This window comes from Schistocerca cancellata, chromosome 5 (assembly GCF_023864275.1).
Source record: "Schistocerca cancellata isolate TAMUIC-IGC-003103 chromosome 5, iqSchCanc2.1, whole genome shotgun sequence".
In the NCBI taxonomy this organism is placed as follows: domain Eukaryota; kingdom Metazoa; phylum Arthropoda; class Insecta; order Orthoptera; family Acrididae; genus Schistocerca; species Schistocerca cancellata.
Window position 1 is genome coordinate 226,851,531 of NC_064630.1, and position 23,346 is coordinate 226,874,876.

The 23,346-nt window shown below is 41.6% G+C and overlaps 1 protein-coding gene and 1 pseudogene across 1 annotated transcript in view; one reads left to right on the plus strand and one right to left on the minus strand.

Annotated features, from left to right (window-relative positions):
* LOC126188180 (cystatin-C-like) overlaps positions 1 to 23,346 on the plus strand; it is a 49,897-nt gene that overhangs the window by 23,366 nt on the left and 3,185 nt on the right. Inside the window, exon 4 of the mRNA XM_049929702.1 lies at positions 2,124 to 2,234. Coding sequence (XP_049785659.1) covers positions 2,124 to 2,234 — 111 coding nt within the window. The remainder of the gene's footprint in view (positions 1 to 2,123; positions 2,235 to 23,346) is intronic.
* LOC126189426 (5S ribosomal RNA) lies at positions 7,257 to 7,374 on the minus strand (annotated as a pseudogene).

A 23,346-nucleotide genomic window follows, 5' to 3' on the forward strand; every position in this document is an offset into this window, starting at 1 on the left:
TTTAGAACAGAAGTCACTGACATGAGAGTACATGAGAGTGATATGGACATTATACAGCTATATTTAGTTGAGTACAAACACTGATACTGAATTCAGAATATAGTAGCGCACACTGGACAATTCCGCTGTCACACTGTTAATGTAGGAATCACAATATTATCACATGAGTATAGGAGCAAGTCTGGACTGTGGCGGACTGAAATGTTGCTTTGCAGTAAGTGGCTATAAAATACACTGTTCGAAGTTTGAACTGTGCAGTTTGAACAGGGAGATGATAGCAGCTTTTGGGTTAAGAGGAATAATGGTCCAATACTAACAAGAAAAGGTAGATCATGGCTCGGGCTTCCAAATTCATAGCTACTGACCACTAATCTCCTGCTTATAAATTTAATATAGTTATCTGGAAACTAAACTCCCCATGTTGGGACAGCAGCATATGGTCCGGATGAAACAGTTCTCCCCATTGCCTCTTGTGAAGGTACAGTGCTGCATTTCAGTTATTTTTACCCCTGGGTTGGTATAAACTACAATTTGGTGCTGGCCATGAGATGGTGTTGACTCTGGGCAGCCCTTTGAGCCAGCTGTGTAATAATACTATTAACATTATCGGATTCTAAAGTCAACGTATAGTAAAAGTCAGTCCTGCATGAACAAGATCTTCCTGCCTCAAACTAATGATGCGCCACTGAAAGTAGTAATAATCCTTTTAGGTCTCTGGCTGCACTAACTGGAGAATAGTCTGTGCTTTATGCCAGTCAAAATAGCAGAGGCAGCTGTATGTACAGATGCCTCTGCTATTCTGACTCAAAATGAGTCCAGGTTACATAAATACATATATAAATTGTCGTTAAAATATGGTACTGTATAACAGTCAGTTCTTTGCATAAAGGCAAAAATGTGTGCTGCCACAGGACATTGTTATTGCTTTTATGCATTTCTCCATGTTATGAAGCAGATCTTGTGTTATGGTTTAAGGTGATAGAAATGGACAGCAGTTCACAAGACAGTCTTTCCACTGAGAAATAGTTCACTGCTAACTTTAAAGTAGTGTATGAAAGTGGGGATTTGTTTTTGAGAGGAAGTGAGAGCTCCTAACCACATCATGAACTGTCGATCCTCTGCAGGTATTCCTGCATTTTGCAACAGTCTTCTTATATTGCAACCCCACTGTAGAGAAAAGCATTGTCCACAGATATTCTTATCAAGCTTTCAGTGCTTCAGTCAAGAACGATATCATTTTTTTGCAGTGCTGTGGAATTCATCCCCTTTTTCCTTTTTTTGATGTTTTGGCTTATACAGTATTCTTTTGGCAACATTTTTGCTATAAAGAATGGAAAATTCATCATTTCTGCTATAACAGCAAGTGTGCTGAGTAAAGTATGCAAACTGACTGAAATCCATGAAATTCAGGGTAGTCAAACTTCGTTTATGTTGTATGATTCGAATGCAATCAAATTTTATTGAAATTAAGTGATAAAATACTGGACTTGGTAGGAGACATTAATTGTTGTCCTCTGAGACTTTCTTGGCTGTAGGTCTTAATCTCTGTATTGTAGCTGTATAATTTCAAATAAATTTCTAGAGCTTTCAACAACTGTCTCAACCATTGTCTTTAGTAATGAAACTACTGTCTGCTGGGTGTGGAATGGTGTTACTCAAGGCAGGACAGTTTGGAGCCTTTCAGAAGATGACTTAAGTAAGACATCTGTGGGCAGGCAAGTTGAGCAGCATCTGACAGTTCCAGTCGGCTGTGCAACTAAATGGTGTCGGGTAGCATGAAGGAGGCTCCACATTTGGAACTGCAGATCCTGCCTCCCTACAAACAGTGTGCATCCACCTATGATTTTGCTCAGTGTCCAGAACCTGTCCCATATTCTGACTCAGTACCCCTGATCTTGGTCAAAATTATTACAATTTAATGTAATCAACTGAAGCAGTTAATTGTTGGTTCAAGTAATAACATATAATTTGTTACAGAATAAATGCAGTGAGCACTCACACATTTGTTAATAAGGAACTGTAAAGTTTTTGTGATACATGCAAGTCTGATTTGAAGTAACTTTCTAATTGCATATTTACTGATAATAACAGCATTTTTTCATTTCCTGTACTTCTTGTTTTAGAACAACCAGATCTGCAGTGTGCAAGTCTTGGAAGTGCAATGGGAAAATATACTTGAGGCTTCAAACATAAATTGTGTCCCAAAGTCAGAAAGCCAGAAGAAGAAATCATAGGTGAGTTTTGGACTTCTTTGCAAAATATTTACTTCCAGTCCAGATATTAAATAGTTTGAAAGAAAGAACATTTTTTCTCATTTCATCTGTTGCACAGGAAAGTAAAAATTAACAGTCATTGTATTATGTCATGAGTCCTGCTTCGTAGATAGGTATAAAATTTTATCCACCATTCTGGACTTTTCACATACAAATACTGTTGGCTTCTTGGCCAAGCATGAAATTAGTGAACTCGGTTAGTCAAATGGTAGTGAACTCTCAGAGGGTAGTAGCTATGGGATGCTTGATGATAGACTCAGATCATTGCTGTGAAATTCAATTAATTCTTCCTGACAGTAGCTAAAACAAGGAGGGAAAAATGGGCCATTGAAACCAAAATATTTAGGTCACTGTAAACAATTAACTCCTCTAATTATGTCACTATTTCAACTAAAGCACTAAATTCTTGTGCTGACTTGGTAGCCACACCTTCCCTCCCTCCCTCTCTTCCATGTGTAACCTCTCTAGTCAGTTGATGGTTCAAGGTTAATTTAATAAAAAGCTGGAATATGTTATGGAAATACTCATTTAGAAAAGTATATAAGCAAATGAGCTGTAATTAGAGGCCTCTTGCATTCTTGTTCTCAAAAAATATTATACAATTTATCAGAACGTTATGACCCTATAATAGGTTGAGAGTGCAAATTTCATTTACACTAATGTTCATATTAATCATTTTTTCACTTTGTCAGTAATAGTATTGTTCAATGAACTGCTAGATACAAATTGCAGCCAAAATACTGTTCAAGGAAGAATAATAACTTTTTGTTGTCTCATTTAGTTGTTGATATGAGTATACTGTAAGTAGCCGACAGTAGCTGCTGCAGCCAATGTGCAGTTTCACCTGTTCCACACCCCTGAAGACTCTCCTTCATGGAGGAATAATATAGACTGAATATAAAAGTAAGACAACATTAATAAAGCATTTACAGTGGTGTGTCTTAATACCCTGTTAGATTTATGGTCTTGAACCAAACATGCAGCAAGCAATTTTTAGCATTTTATTACAAACCTTGTTAGTGCTGTCATGATTTCTCTATGAACACAAGAAATGCATTCACAGTACGGCAAGTTAGGTCTTACAGAGACAGGCTTACCATATTTCTTTGGACCCAACCCAGGGCATATTACCATGCCTTTTTCGGTCCAATACAGAACATAGTTTTGAAATTACTTTAAAATCCTAACAGTTTATTGAAACATTAACTTTGTATTGAGTTGTATTTTTCACTAGACATGACTTTTTAAAAATGGTTTGTTTCTTTAATTACACCACAAAATTCAGAACAAAAAAGTTTTGAATTAATTTTATCATTTAGCAAATGATTGACAGTAGATACTGAAAGTATACTCCTTTCTGCAGATCAAAGTTCGCCATAATTTATAAAAACTCCCTTAACTGGGGCAGATGTCACAGGCAAAGATATCAACAAACTCAAATAATTTTAGAAACATTGCAGCATGAAATATCAGTCTTTTGAAATACGTTAAAAATTGCTGTCAACTTCTTTTCAATAGTATTTGATACTTTTTCAGAACTGAATTATGTGGTTCAAGAATGTTTCTTCCTCATACAGCACATCAATGTATATGGAAAATCTTTAGCAACACACTCACAATCCAGTTCCTCTTACTCCCATTTTGACTTCAAAAAAATTCTTATGTTTTATGAAGCAGTAGTATTAGTAGTACTTCTATATTTAGCTGTTTTCATGTGGTCTTATTATCACCATTTGTATTATTTGCAACCAAAAATTCTCCAATTAACAGTGTGCAGTAAACACACTCATTGTTATTGTTATTACCATGGAGGTAAGAATAAGGGGAGATGGCGCTACGTATCCCAGCCGTACTATGTTTTGAAGCCATGGGGCGTGGCTCGCTGCCGCGACACTCTGACCAAAACAGTGCCAGTATGCTATAGCGCTGCGTGTATTACAGTCGCTAATTGCACCATATACGCATGTAACGTCATCAGATTGGTTGTTTCAAAGTTTTTGTTTAAAATAAAATCTCGTAAAGGCGAAATTCCGCATTTCTTCTGATTAAAAATAGTTTTAAATGTAATATTACGAATAGCTAGCCTTCAGTGTAAACGATACAATTTTGTTAATTCAGTAATAAACGTGTATCACAAACTAAATAATAGAAACTGAAAACTAAGTTAGTTATACCCTCCCTCCAAAGCCCCATAAATACATCTTGTTCGTAATACGTACTGGGACATTTCAGTAATGTTACACTACTGGGAAACACTGTTTATTACCACCAATATTTACTGAAATACGGTACATAGAATGGCAAATCTACACAGTGTCCCGTTTAGGCCTATACTTTACGCCAGTTAATGTAGTGTTAGCTTTTAATTTGGTACATGATGAAGACAAAGTGAGTTACTCAACACATCGATTATCGACGATATGTACGTATCATACTGAAACGTGAACTTGAAAACTAAGAATTTAATTCTTTGAATTAACATACTTTTTGCAAATGTTTTGGGTGTGTAGGGAAAACTGATGGTACAGCATTTTCTCGGAGCCTTACTGTTGAAAGGGAAGTTCGGTCTATGTCCTCTTCTCGGAAATGCTGAGAACATATAGTGCTCCATTTAGACGCATGCTAATTCTTCCTCCTCACGGCATTCTTCCACAGAGCTTTCCGACTTTCATTTTTAGGAAATCTAAAATCATACAGGAGAAAAACACGCTATAGTGCAAGTACCGATGTAGCACACGTTCATTCACAATGAAGTTGTAAAATCACACTTAATGAGACAATTTACACATGAAATGTTATTCCCTTTGATTTCGCATCACAATCAGAACGATTCGTACATCCGAACACCACACAAGTCACCATAATAGCGCAAAATCCTTCCAAAAGCGAGCGACAAGCCTATGCACACAAGCTTACAGCAGCAGTGTTTTGGTCGGATTGAGATGGCTACCCTCGGCTTTACATAGCTTCACAGCTGTGACGTCACGGCGTCTCCCTCTATTCTTACCTCCATGGTTATTACACAGTTTCAAAAATTTTTATTCTTGTTGGACACACATTAACATTTAACACATGCTTTCTTTTACCTATTGCTAAATGATGATACAAAAAATGAATGGAGATAAAATGATCAAAAATGTGTAGCTGAATTGCTTCACACCTGAAAACAACATAAAAATGTGGACCGCCCTTGTTTTGTTTAGTTGATAAGATACAAATCACTGCTGCAGGTTGTCTTGGTTCTGTGCAGTGGGTCGGATGTCAAGCCAAACTGATGTAATGATGTGCCCTGGTTAGTTACAGACTCTAAAACAACTCATTTGTGTCTTCACTGCCACCAGTTTAGCAGTAGAATTACTTAAATTTACTCATCTGCTTTTGTTTCTCATAGCAGATATTCTAGATTCCTATGACTACCAAGATCGTTGAATCTGTCATCCCATATCAACTTAGGAGCAAGCACCAGTGTTTTCCTTTAGTTTAAAATTTCTTGTTAATTTGTTTGGTAAATAACTGAGTATCTGACTTACAATGTGATAATGGATTCCTGTGTAGCTTCTAAGTAGAAAAAATTTTTTCTTTAAGGGTCATAAACACAATGACTATAATTTTTTCCACTGAGAATCATTTATTTCTAGATGGTAGTCTTTGTGTTGTGTCAACATCATGTAACTACTGACGAGTGTCCATGAAGACACTCACAAGCTTGGAACCCAAAATCATAAGCAACTAGGATTACAGAATTATCCAATTAGTTACTTTTCACACAGTAAACATCTACACTCAACAATTTCTTGTTTAATAATTTCTTGTTTACTAGTTACAGTCTTATGTAAATACACAAATATTTTTGGTAACCAATTACACTCCTTGTGGGAATTAATGAATGAAATGTGCTGCTTGAAAATCCTACTAATCTATGTACCTTATGGACTTTATGAAAAAATCTGGCAATGTATCCCAACAACACAGACCAACTCTTACCTTCCATTTTTAACAATGCCAAGTCATGCTTGAAGTTAAGAATTGTGTCCTCAGGTTTTACATAGCAGTCTCAGTGTGACAGCATAAACTTTGCTCAAAGAGTCTGTGGAGGGAGGGGGGGGGGGGTGTTACATTAGAGTTGGTATTTTCCAAATTCCTTATTTTTTAATTGAATATTCCAAACTTAGAATTTGGCTAATTTTCAACATAATTCTTCATAACATAAGTGATGGGAAGATTTATGAAGAAAAAGTGTAAGATTTAATGAACCAATAATGGCAAGGTCATTAGAGATGGAGCACAAGCTCGAATTGTGGAAGGAAACTGGACATGTACTTTACAAAGAAATCATCTTAATATTTGCGTAAAAGAAATTTATGAAATCAACAAAAAACCTAAAGTTGTATGATACTGTGAGTTGAACTTCCACCCTTCTCAATGTGAAGATAATGTAGTAACCAATGGATCACATTGCTCAGTACTGGTACCGCAATTTGTTATTTAGACTATGCTCCTATGGGTTACTGCATGAAGAAATTCACCTGTCACCATCTTGAATTAAGAAAAACTGTAAGAAAATAGTAAAGAGTGCTTACTGTGCTTCCTTTCATTGTCACCTGAAATACTTGGTGCATTATTTGTTGTGTAACTGTCAGATTACGAAAGCCAGTGGTTGAATCAGCAACTGCAACGTCTCGCATGATGATGACGGCCAGCTGGTCGGCCGAAATATTGTGTCCACTTGACTTGTTCTGACTGCAAACTCTACAAGAGTATATAAAAAAACGAAACTCCTCCCGAACAGGCCATGAAGGCCCAATAATACCGACCAGCTGCCATGTCATCCTCAGCCCACAGACGTCACTGGATGCGGATATGGAGGGGCATGTGGTCAGCACACCGCTCTCCTGGCCATATGTCAGTTTCCGAGACTGGAGCCGCTACTTCTCAATCAAGTAGCTCCCCAGTTTGCCTCACAAGGGCTGAGTGCATCCCGCTTGCCAACAGCACTCGGCAGACCGGATGGTCACCCATCCAAGTGCTAGCCCAGCCTGACAGCGCTTAACATCAGTGATCTGACTGGAACCGGTGTTACCACTACAGCAAGGCTGTTGGCCACAGCGCATCTGCAAACAATCTAAGGGGGCTGCTCAGATGATCACCTAGATCATTTATGTAAATCAGGAACAGCAGAGGGCCTATGACACTACCTTGTGGAACACCAGATATCACTTCTGTTCTACTCGATGATTTACCATCTATCACTATGAACTGTGACCTCTCTGAGAGGAAATCATGAATCCTGTTACATAACTGAGACGATACTCCATATGCATGCAATTTGATTAATAATCACTTGTGAGGAATGGTATCAAAGACTTCTGGAAATCTAGGAATATGGAATCGATCTGAGATCCCTTGTCAACAGCACTCATTACTTCATGTGTTGCACAAGAACGATATTTTCTCAATCCGTGTTGGTTATGTATCAATAAGTCATTTTCTTCAAGGTGATTCATAATGTTTGTGTACAGTATTGCTCCAAAATCGTACTGCAAATTGAGGTCAGTGATATGGGTCTGTAATTCAATGAGTTACTCCTATTTCCTTTCTTGAATATTGGTGTGACCTGTGATACTTTCCAGTCTTTAGGAACAGACCTTTTGTCAAGTGAGCGATTGTATATGATTGTTAAGAAAGGCGTTATTGTATCTGCATACTCTGAAAGGAACCTGATTGGTATACCATCTGGACCAGAAGACTTGCCTTTCTTAAGTGATTTGAGTTGTTTTGCAACACCTAAGATATCTACTTTTATGTCACACATGCTAACAGCTGTTCTGGTTTTGAATTCTGAAATATTTACTTCATCTTCTTTCATGGAGGAATTACAGAAAACTGTATTTAGTAACTCCGCTTTAGTGGCATCATCATCAGTAACATTTTGAAAAGTTCATAGGCTGCATTTGTGGTAAAAGGTAAAAAATATTCTGAAAGAGTGATAGCTTCAGGTGTCCAGTCATCACTGTGTTTCAGACCTGTGAGAGAAAAATTTTCCCTTTGTAAACCTGTTGTGTGCTTTTCATGTAAGACCACCACATGCTGTATGGAGGAGGGACATAGTGTACCAGTGTCATTGTCTACCCTTCCCATACCTTTTGCTGGTAGTACTTGGGGAGAGAGACTGTCAATACTTTATATTATTTATTTGTTTATTTACACATCAAGTTCCACAGGACCAAATTGAGGAGCAAGTCTCCAAGGTCATGGAACATGTCGGTACATGAAATTACAACATAAAAGTAATAACAGATAAAAATAAAATGTTTATGAACCCCAAAAAAGTCAAGCCTCAAGTTTAAGTAAACGCAATCAACAATACAACAAGAATCAGCATAATTTTTCAAGGAACTCCTCGATAGAATAGAAGGAGTGACCCATGAGGAAACTCTTCAGTTTTAATTTGGAAGCAGGTGGATTACTGCTAAGAGTTTTGAATTCTAGTGGTAGCTTATTAAAAATGGATGCAGCAGTATACTGCACAACATTCTGCACAAGATCACTTATTGCCTGAACCACCCATTTCTGAGTCACAAATATCCTTTTAGAATGGGAAGAGTTACCCCAAATTATAATACCATATGATATAAGCGAATGAAAATAAGCAAAGTAGACTAATTTTCATGTCAAACCATCACCCATTTGAGATACCGTTTGAATAGTAAAAATGGCAGCATTAAGTCTGAACAAGATCCTGAATGTGGGCTTTACATGGCAGCTTACATCTGTCTGAACACCTAGAAATTTGACTGTTCAGTTTCAGTAATCATATGCCCATTCTGTTAAATTAAAACATCAGGTTTTGTTGAAATGTGTGTTAGAAACTGTAAAAACTCAGTCTCACTGTGATTTAGTGTTAGTTTATTTTCTACAAGCCATGAAATTATGTCACGAACTGCACTCTTCTCTATTGGGCAAAATTTCTCTAATGTTGGGGTTATGGTCATTACCTTATATATATAAATATATATAGTATGTTTCTTGACTCATTTTGGATTGTGGGGGCCACTCAGAATTTTGTAGTGCTCTTCACAATGCATAATGCCTTTCTTGAAATGTCCCTGATTACAATTATTAAAGCTTTCGGTAAGATTCTTACATTGATGAAACAAACCTTTGACGAATTGTACAGCTCTTCTTTGAATTTATTCTGGATTGTTAATCTGACTTGATAAGTTACAGCTGAATGAACAGTACCCAAGAATTTGTTGTAAGCAACATCTTACTTATTGAATTACTCTTCTGTAGGATCCTTCCAATAGATCAACCTGGCATCTGTCTCTGCAATGGCACTAGAGTTATGTGTCCAGGAAGAGGGGTAGCAAGAGTATGGGTGGGGTATAGAAGAGCTCTATCTGGTGTAGTGTGCAGGGACTTCTGTAGAAGTTGGCAGGACAAGGTTGCCAGGAATATTGTTGAAAGGCTGTAGAGCAGGGGGAAAGGATAGCAGAAAAGGAGAGGAGCAGAGAGGAGAAAAGACTGGTGGGTGCATTGGCAGGGAGTGAGGGTGAGAGAATGTGAATTGTGAGGAGGTTATAGCACAGAGTTGGCAGAAGCTGTGGATGGTGGGTGTGGGGACAGTAGGTTGTCGTAGGGTGAGGCTGAGTAGATGGAGAATGTACTGTAAGAATAACTCCCATTTGCACAGTTCAAAGAAGCTGCTGTTGGAGAGGAGAACCCGGTCCACTTTGCTTGTAGTCACAGTTTGGTGGTGGCCATTAATCTTGATAGACAGCTGACTGTCATATCAATATAAAAAGCTGTGCAATAACTGCAGCAGAGCTGTATATGGCATGGCTGCTGACTACCAACCATCTGTCTACCAGGCTGAATGGGTACTGCCAAACTGTGGCTAGGAGCAAAGTAGACGACCCTGTGGGACAACATTCTTGATTTTAATGGGTACTTCACTACCCAGTCCAATTGGATCCTCCCCTCCACCACTGGCTTTTCTGAACTGCACAGATGGGAGTTATCCTTACAACACATTCTCTGATCCTGAAAATATCCCAGCCTCAACCTATGGCAACCTACTGCCCCACACCCTCTACCTATCAGCTTTTTCCCTCTCTCTCCTGTAACCTCCTCCCAATTCATGTCCTCACTCTCATTGTGCTTGTTCTCTGCCTAGGCACCTACCAGTCTTTTCCCTTCTCTGCTTCTCTCCTTTCCTGCTACCTGTCCCCCCCCCACCCCCTCACACACACACACACACACACACACAGCCTCCTGACATTGCTCCTGGCAGCCTTGTTCTGCTACCTTCTACAGTAGACTCCACTCTCCACCAGGCAGTGCCCCTCTCTTCCCTCCACTTTACTCTTCTATCCCTCACCCTTCCCTACCCCACTCCTGAGTGCTGCTTTTGTTCAATACAACTGTTGCTGTCCAGCTAGAGTGGCCAGAGATAGTGGTCATGTGTGCATGTGGTGTACCTGCTTGTGTGAGTGTGTGTTTTTCTTTCATTTCTGCAAATCAGCATGTCATCTTTATGGTGAGTAGCAGTCTGTCTTTTTCACAATTGTTGATATTCCAATCTGGACTTTCCATTGCTTGATTTTGCTGATGCTTTAATATTGTAACTCAACACTGATTGTGCAGTGAAACAACACTGGATGCTTTCAACTGCTTATGTACATTACATTACTCTTTTATGCTGAGATTTGAATCAGGCAATGATCTGAATGTGTTGCTGCATTTTGTAATAAGTTTCTAATGATACCACCACCTTCTACATGCCTGCCACCAGCCAAATGGGGGTACAGCAGAAAAAATAAAAAGAAACATTCCACATGGGAAAAATATATTAAAAACCAAAATTCCATGACTTACCAAAAGGGAAAGCGCTGGTAGATAGACACAATAAAACAACAGAAACACACACACAAAATTTCAAGCTTACCTCTAAGGTAAGTCTTTCCACTCCCGGGATTGGAATGACTCCTTACCCTCTCCCTTAAAACCCACATCCTTTCGTCTTTCCCTCTCCTTCCCTCTTTCTTGATGAAGCAACTATTTGTTGCGAAAGCTTGAATTTTGTGTGTATGTTTGTGTTTGTTTGTGTGTCTATCGACCTGCCAGTGCTTTTGTTTGGTAAGTCTCATCATCTTTGTTGTTTTTAGATATATTTTTCCCACGTTGAATGTTTCCCTCTATTTTACATACATACACACACACACACACACACACACACACACACACACACACACACACACATATATATATATATATATATATATATATATATATATATATATATATATATATATACCTAAAAACAAAGATGATGTGACTTACCAAATGAAAGTGCTGGCAGGTCGACAGACACACATTATTATAACTATATATATATATATATATATATATATATATATATATATATATATATATAATAGAGGGAAACATTCCACGTGGGAAAAATATATTTAAAAGAAATGCCTTGGTGCACGGCCAGCACATCTTGGCACAGTGTTACACCGTCCGGGTTATCTGGATACTTCCCACTAACACCAACCTGTCAGAACTCCGGAGATGGGAACTTGCCCTTCAGCATATCCTCTCTTCTCGCTATCTGCCTGGCCTCAATCTCCGCTAATTTCTAATCTCAATCTGCCGCCGCTCATACCTCACCTGTCTTTCAACATCATCTTTGCCTCTGTACTTCCGTCCCGACTGACATCTCTGCCCAAACTCTTTGCCTTTACAAATGTCTGCTTGTGTCTGTGTATGTGTGGATGGATATGTGTGTGTGTGCAAGTGTATACCTGTCCTTTTTTCCCCCTAAGGTAAGTCTTTCCGCTCCCGGGATTGGAATGACTCCTTACCCTCTCCCTTAAAACCCATATCCTTTTGTCTTTCCTTCTCCTTCCCTCTTTCCTGACGAGGCAACCGTTGGTTGCGAAAGCTAGAATTTTGTGTGTATGTTTGTGTTTGTTTGTGTGTCTATCGACCTGCCAGCGCTTTTGTTTGGTAAGTCTCATCATCTTTCTTTTAAATATATTTTTCCCACGTGGAATGTTTCCCTCTATTATATTCATATCATTAATTTGAACCCAACAATCACGTTTGTTATTGTTATTGTTATTGTCACTGTTACATTTCGTAGTCTTTTCTGTCATCTTATTTCCTCCTTCCGTTTTTGCCAGCAGTTTTACTTTCTATTCACCTTCTCCTTTTTTACCGTAATCCAGTATACAATTTTATCCCGCCGATATATACTCAATAATACGTAATAATACGTAACCCACTTCCAAACCATAACCAAAAATTTTTTTTTTCTTTTTTTCTTTTTCCGCTTTCAACACTACCGCTGCTATAAAATCCACCGTTTCCAGTTCACAAACAGTTCCTTTCAGCTATTAAACAACCTTTTCGGCTAGTTTTAATATCTTTTGCTTTATTTCCATTTCCGTTTTTCTCACATCATCGATCATTTTTAGCCGCTTCCCACAGGTTTTAACGTCATTATTTCTTCATCAGACAATTGTTAGCTTCATTTCCATAATCTGCCACCACCAAACTACCCTTTTAATACATCCTCACGTAGTTTTTTCGAAATTTTCCCGTATTTCTCCACCCTTTAACGTGTTTTGGCGGCAACACAACCACCTAACCTTTATGCACATCATTATCTACCTACACAAGTTCACCACAGGATCAACATAGCCCAGCTCTAACCAACCCTTTTTCGCCTTTTTTCACACCAGATCTCCATTTGCTTTCTAGTTTTACCTTTATCTAACCCCATATATTTTTATATTTATTTTCATTTTCATTTCAGCCTCGTGTTCCACTTTCCACCTTCTAGTACCATGTCACCCTCACAACACCTCCACAACGACCCCATTAAGTTTTATTTACATTCCCTCCGCAAACATGCCTTCGCCCTAGCCAGATTACACTCACATATTTTATTTTCTCAGGCTTGTCTGACATTTGGCATCACCCCCAAAGGCCTCACACTTAAAGTTCCCATCTCTGGCTGCAACCCTTCTTTCCATCAGTCCCTATACCAGTTCCAAACCGAACAATCCATTGCCCTCACCCACCTAATCCTTCACCTACACATCCACTCAGCCAATCAACACACCCATCAACTCCTGTCCCTAATAAAAGTCCTCAATCTTTCCTCTCCCACATCCACACCGGTTGTTCAGAGCATCCTCCTACAGGCCAACCGCAAATTAGAACAGCATGCCACCCTCCACCTTAAAAAACTATCCAATCTCCTGGTTTCCCACCTCCGGAAAGGCAACTCACTCACCCTTCACAACCTTTCCAGCAAACCTCAACCACCTCTCATTGCACACAAACCCAGTCTCTCCCATCTACTCAATCTCCCACTTCCAGCTCCACTCCCTCCAAAACCTGAAAATTCCAATCAACACAATCTGGAACCACAACACCCCAATTCAGTAGTTAACCTCTCCTCCAAACCTCTCTCCCAATCCGAAACCTCTGTCCTATCCAAAGGCCTCACCTTCAGCCCCACTCCCAGATTTAACCAAACAGCCCTTGTCAATGATTTACTGTCCTACACCCGTACTCTCTGCTGGAAATATCACTTTGCCACGAAGAAAAATGATCCTAATCCTACTCCTAATGATCCAACTCCCCAAGATACTATCCAAATTGAACCCTGCCTGGAACAGTTCCGTCCTCCGTCACAGCGGGACCCACCTCCTCTTCCTCAAAATCACCCTCTCCAAACCTTCCAGGAATTACTGACTTCCAGCCTTGCCTCTCAATCCTCCTTAAAAAACCTTAATCCTACTCCCAACATCACCACTGCTGAAGCCCAGGCTATCCGTGATCTGAAGGCTGACCAATCCATCGTCATTCTTCCGGCGGACAAGGGTTCCACGACTGTGGTACTTGATCGTCGGGAGTATGTGGCTGAGGGACTGCGTCAGCTTTCAGACAACACTACTTACAAAGTTTGCCATGGTAATCCCATTCCTGATGTCCAGGCGGAGCTACAAGGAATCCTCAGAACCTTAGGCCCCCTACAAAACCTTTCACCTGACTCCATCAACCTCCTGACCCCACCGATACCCCGCACCCCTGCCTTCTACCTTCTTCCTAAAATTCACAAACCCAATCATCCCGGCCGTCCCATTGTAGCTGGTTACCAAGCCCCCACAGAACGCATCTCTGCCTACGTAGATCAACACCTTCAACCCATTACATGCAGTCTCCCATCCTTCATCAAAGACACCAACCACTTTCTCGGACGCCTGGAATCCCTACCCAGTCTGTTACCCCCGGAAACCATCCTTGTAACCATTGATGCCACTTCCTTATACACAAATATTCCGCATGTCCAGGGCCTCGCTGCGATGGAGCACTTCCTTTCACGCCGATCACCTGCCGCACTACCTAAAACCTCTTTCCTCATTACCTTAGCCAGCTTCATCCTGACCCACAACTTCTTCACTTTTGAAGGCCAGACATACCAACAATTAAAGGGAACAGCCATTGGTACCAGGATGGCCCCCTCGTACGCCAACCTATTCATGGGTCGCTTAGAGGAAGCCTTCTTGGTTACCCAGGCCTGCCAACCCAAAGTTTGGTACAGATTTATTGATGACATTTTCATGATCTGGACTCAAAGTGAAGAAGAACTCCAGAATTTCCTCTCCAACCTCAACTCCTTTGGTTCCATCAGATTCACCTGGTCCTACTCTAAATCCCATGCCACTTTCCTTGACGTTGACCTCCACCTGTCCAATGGCCAGCTTCACACGTCCGTCCACATCAAACCCACCAACAAGCAACAGTACCTCCATTATGACAGCTGCCACCCATTCCACATCAAACGGTCCCTTCCCTACAGCCTAGGTCTTCGTGGCAAACGAATCTGCTCCAGTCCGGAATCCTTGAACCATTACACCAACAACCTGAAAACAGCTTTTGCATCCCGTAACTACCCTCCCGACCTGGTACAGAAGCAAATAACCAGAGCCACTTCCTCATCTCCTCAAACCCGGAACCTTCCACAGAAGAACCCCAAAAGTGCCCCACTTGTGACAGGATACTTTCCGGGACTGGATCAGATTCTGAATGTGGCTCTCCAGCAGGGATACGACTTCCTCAAATCCTACCCTGAAATGAGATCCATCCTTCATGAAATCCTCCCCACTCCACCAAGAGTGTCTTTCCGCCGTCCACCTATCCTTCGTAACCTCTTAGTTCATCCCTATGAAATCCCCAAACCACCTTACCTACCCTCTGGCTCCTACCCCTGTAACCGCCCCCGGTGTAAAACCTGTCCCATGCATCCTTCCACCACCACCTATTCCAGTCCTGTAACCTGGAAGGTGTACACGATCAAAGGCAGAGCCACGTGTGAAAGCACCCACATGATTTACCAACTGACCTGCCTACACTGTGAAGCGTTCTATGTGGGAATGACCAGCAACAAACTGCCCATTCGCATGAATGGACACAGGCAGACAGTGTTTGTTGGTAATGAGGATCACCCTGTGGCTAAACATGCCTTGGTGCACGGCCAGCACATCTTGGCACAGTGTTACACCGTCCGGGTTATCTGGATACTTCCCACTAACACCAACCTATCCGAACTCCGGAGATGGGAACTTGCCCTTCAGCATATCCTCTCTTCTCGCTATCCGCCAGGCCTCAATCTCCGCTAATTTCTAATCTCAATCTGCCGCCGCTCTTACCTCACCTGTCTTTCAACATCATCTTTGCCTCTGTACTTCCGTCCCGACTGACATCTCTGCCCAAACTCTTTGCCTTTACAAATGTCTGCTTGTGTCTGTGTATGTGTGGATGGATATGTGTGTGTGTGCAAGTGTATACCTGTCCTTTTTTCCCCCTAAGGTAAGTCTTTCCGCTCCCGGGATTGGAATGACTCCTTACCCTCTCCCTTAAAACCCATATCCTTTTCTCTTTCCTTCTCCTTCCCTCTTTCCTGACGAGGCAACCGTTGGTTGCGAAAGCTAGAATTTTGTGTGTATGTTTGTGTTTGTTTGTGTGTCTATCGACCTGCCAGCGCTTTTGTTTGGTAAGTCTCATCATCTTTGTTTTTAGGTATATATATATATATATATATATATATATATATATATATATATATATATATATATATATATATATAATTATATTAATATAATAGAGGGAAACATTCCACGTGGGAAAAATATATCTAAAAAGAAAGATGATGAGACTTACCAAACAAAAGCACTGGCAGGTCAATAGACACACAAACAAACACAAACATACACACAAAATTCTAGCTTTCGCAACCAACGTCAGGAAAGAGGGAAGGAGAAGGAAAGACAAAAGGATATGGGTTTTAAGGGAGAGGGTAAGGAGTCATTCCAATCCCGGGAGCGGAAAGACTTACCTTAGGGGGAAAAAAGGACAGGTATACACTCGCACACACACACATATCCATCCACACATACACAGACACAAGCAGACATTTGTAAAGGCCTGCTTGTGTCTGTGTATGTGTGGATGGATATGTGTGTGTGTGCGAGTGTATACCTGTCCTTTTTTCCCCCTAAGGTAAGTCTTTTCGCTCCCGGGATTGGAATGACTCCTTACCCTCTCCCTTAAAACCCATATCCTTTTGTCTTTCCTTCTCCTTCCCTCTTTGCTGACGAGGCAACCGTTGGTTGCGAAAGCTAGAATTTTGTGTGTATGTTTGTGTTTGTTTGTGTGTCTATCGACCTGCCAGCGCTTTTGTTTGGTAAGTCTCATCATCTTTATATATATATATATATATATATATATATATATATATATATATATATATATATATATATATATATATATATATATATACCTATATGGTTATAATAGAAGGAAACATTCCATGAAGGAAAAATATACCTAAAAACAAAGATGATGTGACTTACCAAATGAAAGTGCTGGCAGGTCGACAGACACACAAACGAACACAAACATACACACAAAATTCAAGCTTTCGCAACAAACTGTTGCCTCATCAGGAAAGAGGGAAGGAGAGGGAAAGACGAAAGGATGTGGGTTTTAAGGGAGCGGGTAAGGAGTCATTCCAGTCCCGGGAGCGGAAAGACTTACCTTATGGGGAAAAAAGGACGGGTATACACTCGCACACACACACATATCCATCCACACATATACAGACAGAAGCGGACATATTTAAAGACAAAGAGTTTGGGCAGAGATGTCAGTCGAGGCAGAAGTGCAGAGGCAAAGATGTTGTTGAATGACAGGTGAGGTATGAGTGGCGGCAACTTGAAATTAGCGGAGATTGAGGCCTGGTGGATAACGGGAAGAGAGGATATATTGAAGAGCAAGTTCCCATCTCCGGAGTTCGGATAGGTTGGTGTTAGTAGGAAGTATCCAGATAACCCGGACGGTGTAACACTGCGCAAAGTTGTGCTGGTCGTGCACCAAGGCATGTTTAGCCACAGGGTGATCCTCATTACCAACAAACACTGTCTGCCTGTGTCCATTCATGCGAATGGACAGTTTGTTGCTGGTCATTCCCACATAGAATGCATCACAGTGTAGGCAGGTCAGTTGGTAGATCACGTGGGTGCTTTCAGATGTGGCTCTGCCTTTGATTGTGTACACCTTCCGGGTTACAGGACTGGAGTAGGTGGTGGTGGGACGGTGCATGGGACAGGTTTTACACCGGGGGCGGTTACAAGGGTAGGAGCCAGAGGGTAGGGAAGGTGGTTTGGGGATTTCATAGGGATGTACTAAGAGGTTACGAAGGTTAGGTGGACGGCGGAAAGACACTCTTGGTGGAGTGGGGAGGATTTCATCAAGGATGGATCTCATTTCAGGGCAGGATCTGAGGAAGTCGTATCCATGCTGGAGAGCCACATTCAGAATCTGATCCAGTCCCGGAAAGTATCCTGTCACAAGTGGGGCACTTTTGTGGTTCTTCTGTGGGAGGATCTGGGTTTGAGAGGATGAGGAAGTGGCTCTGTTTATTTGCTTCTGTACCAGGTTGGGAGGGTAGTTGCGGGATGCGAAAGCTGTTGTCAGGTTGTTGGTGTAATGCTTCAGGGATTCCGGACTGGAGCAGATTCGTTTGCCACGAAGACCTAGGCTGTAGGGAAGGGACCGTTTGATGTGGAATGGGTGGCAGCTGTCGTAATGGAGGTACTGTTGCTTGTTGGTGGGTTTGATGTGGACAGACGTGTGAAGCTCGCCATTGGACAGGTGAAGGTCAACATCAAGGAAAGTGGCATGGGATTTGGAGTAGGACCAGGTGAATCTGATGGAACCAAAGGAGTTGAGGTTGGAGAGGAAATTCTGGAGTTCTTCTTCACTGTGAGTCCAGATCATGAAGATGTCATCAATAAATCTGTACCAAACTTTGGGTTGGCAGGCCTGGGTAACCAAGAAGGCTTCCTCTAAGCGACCCATGAATAGGTTGGCATACGAGGGGGCCATCCTGGTACCCATGGCTGTTCCCTTTAATTGTTGGTATATCTGGCCTTCAAAAGTGAAGAAGTTGTGGGTCAGGATGAAGCTGGCTAAGGTGATGAGGAAAGAGGTTTTAGGTAGGGTGGCAGGTGATCGGCGTGAAAGGAAGTGCTCCATCGCAGCGAGGCCCTGGACGTGCGGGATATTTGTGTATAAGGAAGTGGCATCAATGGTTACAAGGATGGTTTCTGGGGGTAATGGATTGGGTAAGGATTCCAGGCGTTCGAGAAAGTGGTTGGTGTCTTTGATGAAGGATGGGAGACTGCATGTAATGGGTTGAAGGTGTTGATCTACGTAGGCAGAGATACGTTCTGTGGGGGCTTGGTAACCAGCTACAATGGGGCGGCCGGGATGATTGGGTTTGTGAATTTTAGGAAGAAGGTAGAAGGTAGGGGTGCGGGGTATCGGTGGGGTCAGGAGGTTGATGGAGTCAGGTGAAAGGTTTTGTAGGGGGCCTAAGGTTCTGAGGATTCCTTGAAGCTCTGCCTGGACATCAGGAATGGGATTACCTTGGCAAACTTTGTATGTGGTGTTGTCTGAAAGCTGACGCAGTCCCTCAGCCACATACTCCCGACGATCAAGTACCACGGTCGTGGAACCCTTGTCCGCCAGAAGAATGACGATGGACCGGTCAGCCTTCAGATCACGGATAGCCTGGGCTTCAGCAGTGGTGATGTTGGGAGTAGGATTAAGGTTTTTTAAGAAGGATTGAGAGGCAAGGCTGGAAGTCAGAAATTCCTGGAAGGTTTGGAGAGGGTGATTTTGAGGAAGAGGAGGTGGGTCCCGCTGTGACGGAGGACGGAACTGTTCCAGGCAAGGTTCAATTTGGATAGTGTCTTGGGGAGTTGGATCATTAGGGGTAGGATTAGGATCATTTTTCTTCATGGCAAAGTGATACTTCCAGCAGAGAGTACGAGTGTAGGATAGTAAATCTTTGACGAGGGCTGTTTGGTTGAATCTGGGAGTGGGGCTGAAGGTGAGGCCTTTGGATAGGACAGAGGTTTCGGATTGGGAGAGAGGTTTGGAGGAAAGGTTAACTACTGAATTAGGGTGTTGTGGTGCCAGATTGTGTTGATCGGAATTTTGAGGTTTTGGAGGGAGTGGAGCTGGAAGTGGGAGACTGAGTAGATGGGAGAGACTGGGTTTGTGTGCAATGAGAGGTGGTTGAGGTTTGCTGGAAGGGTTGTGAAGGGTGAGTGAGTTGCCTTTCCGGAGGTGGGAAACCAGGAGATTGGATAGTTTTTTGAGGTGAAGGGTGGCATGCTGTTCTAATTGGCGGTTGGCCTGTAGGAGGATGCTGTGAATAGCCGGTGTGGATGTGGGAGAGGAAAGATTGAGGACTTTTATTAAGGATAGGAGTTGACCGGTGTGTTCATTGGCTGAGTTGATGTGTAGGTGAAGGATTAGGTGGGTGAGGGCAATGGATTGTTCAGTTTGGAACTGGTATAGGGACTGATGGAAAGAAGGGTTGCAGCCAGAGATGGGAACTTTAAGTGTGAGGCCTTTGGGGGTTATGCCAAATGTCAGACAAGCCTGAGAAAATAAAATATGTGAGCGTAATCTGGCTAGGGTGAAGGCATGTTTGCGGAGGGAATGTAAATAAAACTTAATGGGGTCGTTGTGGGGGTGTTGTGAGGGTGACATGGTATTAGAAGGTGGAAAGTTTAACATGAGGTTGAAATGAAAAAGAAAGATAGAAATATATGGGGAGAGATGAAGGCGAACTAGAAAGCAATTGGAGATCTGGTATGAAAAAAGGCGAAAAAGTGTTGGTTAAGTTGATCCTGTGGTGAACTTGGGTTGGTAGACAGCGATGTGCAAAAAGGTTAGGTGGTTGTGTTGCCGCTAAATCACGTTAAAAGACGGAGAAATTCGGGAAAATTTCGAGAAAATTTCGAAAAAACGTATTAAAGGAGTGGTGTTGTGGTGAAAGATTACGAAAATGGGGCTAACAATTGTAGAAATAATGACGTTAAAACCTGTGGGGAGCGGCTAAAATGATCAGTGATGTGCGAAAAACGGAAGTGTAAATAAAGTTAAAGTTATTAGAACTAGCCGAAATGGTTGTTAAATACGTGAAAACAGCTGTTATAGTACTAGAAACGGTGGATATTATAGCGGCGGTAGTGTTGAAAGCGGAAAATAAAATTTTTTTGGTTATGGTTGGGAAGTGGGTTACGTATTGTTGAGCATATATAGGCGGGATAAAATTGTATAGTAGATTACGGTAAAAGGGGAAGGTGAATACACAGTGAAACTACTGGTAAAAACAGAAAGAGAAAATATAAAGAGAAAAAAGAGAAATAAGACGACAGGAAAGATTTCGAAATGTAAAGGCGACAATAACAAACGTAATTGTTGGGTTCAAATTAATGATATGGTTATAATAGAAGGAAACATTCCATGAAGGAAAAATATACCTAAAAACAAAGATGATGTGACTTACCAAATGAAAGTGCTGGCAGGTCGACAGACACACAAACAAACACAAACATACACACAAAATTCAAGCTTTCGCAACAAACTGTTGCCTCATCAGGAAAGAGGGAAGGAGAGGGAAAGACGAAAGGATGTGGGTTTTAAGGGAGCGGGTAAGGAGTCATTCCAGTGGATGGATATGTGTGTGTGTGCGAGTGTATACCCGTCCTTTTTTCCCCATAAGGTAAGTCTTTCTGCTCCCGGGACTGGAATGACTCCTTACCCGCTCCCTTAAAACCCACATCCTTTCGTCTTTCCCTCTCCTTCCCTCTTTCCTCATGAGGCAACAGTTTGTTGCGAAAGCTTGAATTTTGTGTGTATGTTTGTGTTCGTTTGTGTGTCTGTCGACCTGCCAGCACTTTCATTTGGTAAGTCACATCATCTTTGTTTTTAGGTATATTTTTCCTTCATGGAATGTTTCCTTCTATTATAACCATATCATTAATTTGAACCCAACAATTACGTTTGTTATTGTCGCCTTTACATTTCGAAATCTTTCCTCTCGTCTTATTTCTCTTTTTTCTCTTTATATTTTCTCTTTCTGTTTTTACCAGTAGTTTCACTGTGTATTCACGTTCCCCTTTTACCGTAATCTACTATACAATTTTATCCCGCCTATATATGCTCAACAATACGTAACCCACTTCCCAACCATAACCAAAAAAATTTTATTTTCCGCTTTCAACACTACCGCCGCTATAATATTCACCGTTTCTAGTACTATAACAGCTGCTTTCACGTATTTAACAACCATTTCGGCTAGTTCTAATAACTTTAACTTTATTTACACTTCCGTTTTTCGCACATCACTGATCATTTTAGCCGCTCCCCACAGGTTTTAACGTCATTATTTCTACAATTGTTAGCCCCATTTTCGTAATCTTTCACCACAACACCACTCCTTTAATACGTTTTTTCGAAATTTTCTCGAAATTTTCCCGAATTTCTCCGTCTTTTAACGTGATTTAGCGGCAACACAACCACCTAACCTTTTTGCACATCGCTGTCTACCAACCCAAGTTCACCACAGGATCAACTTAACCAACACTTTTTCGCCTTTTTTCATACCAGATCTCCAATTGCTTTCTAGTTCGCCTTCATCTCTCCCCATATATTTCTATCTTTCTTTTTCATTTCAACCTCATGTTAAACTTTCCACCTTCTAATACCATGTCACCCTCACAACACCCCCACAACGACCCCATTAAGTTTTATTTACATTCCCTCCGCAAACATGCCTTCACCCTAGCCAGATTACGCTCACATATTTTATTTTCTCAGGCTTGTCTGACATTTGGCATAACCCCCAAAGGCCTCACACTTAAAGTTCCCATCTCTGGCTGCAACCCTTCTTTCCATCAGTCCCTATACCAGTTCCAAACTGAACAATCCATTGCCCTCACCCACCTAATCCTTCACCTACACATCAACTCAGCCAATGAACACACCGGTCAACTCCTATCCTTAATAAAAGTCCTCAATCTTTCCTCTCCCACATCCACACCGGCTATTCACAGCATCCTCCTACAGGCCAACCGCCAATTAGAACAGCATGCCACCCTTCACCTCAAAAAACTATCCAATCTCCTGGTTTCCCACCTCCGGAAAGGCAACTCACTCACCCTTCACAACCCTTCCAGCAAACCTCAACCACCTCTCATTGCACACAAACCCAGTCTCTCCCATCTACTCAGTCTCCCACTTCCAGCTCCACTCCCTCCAAAACCTCAAAATTCCGATCAACACAATCTGGCACCACAACACCCTAATTCAGTAGTTAACCTTTCCTCCAAACCTCTCTCCCAATCCGAAACCTCTGTCCTATCCAAAGGCCTCACCTTCAGCCCCACTCCCAGATTCAACCAAACAGCCCTCGTCAAAGATTTACTATCCTACACTCGTACTCTCTGCTGGAAGTATCACTTTGCCACGAAGAAAAATGATCCTAATCCTACCCCTAATGATCCAACTCCCCAAGACACTATCCAAATTGAACCTTGCCTGGAACAGTTCCGTCCTCCGTCACAGCGGGACCCACCTCCTCTTCCTCAAAATCACCCTCTCCAAACCTTCCAGGAATTTCTGACTTCCAGCC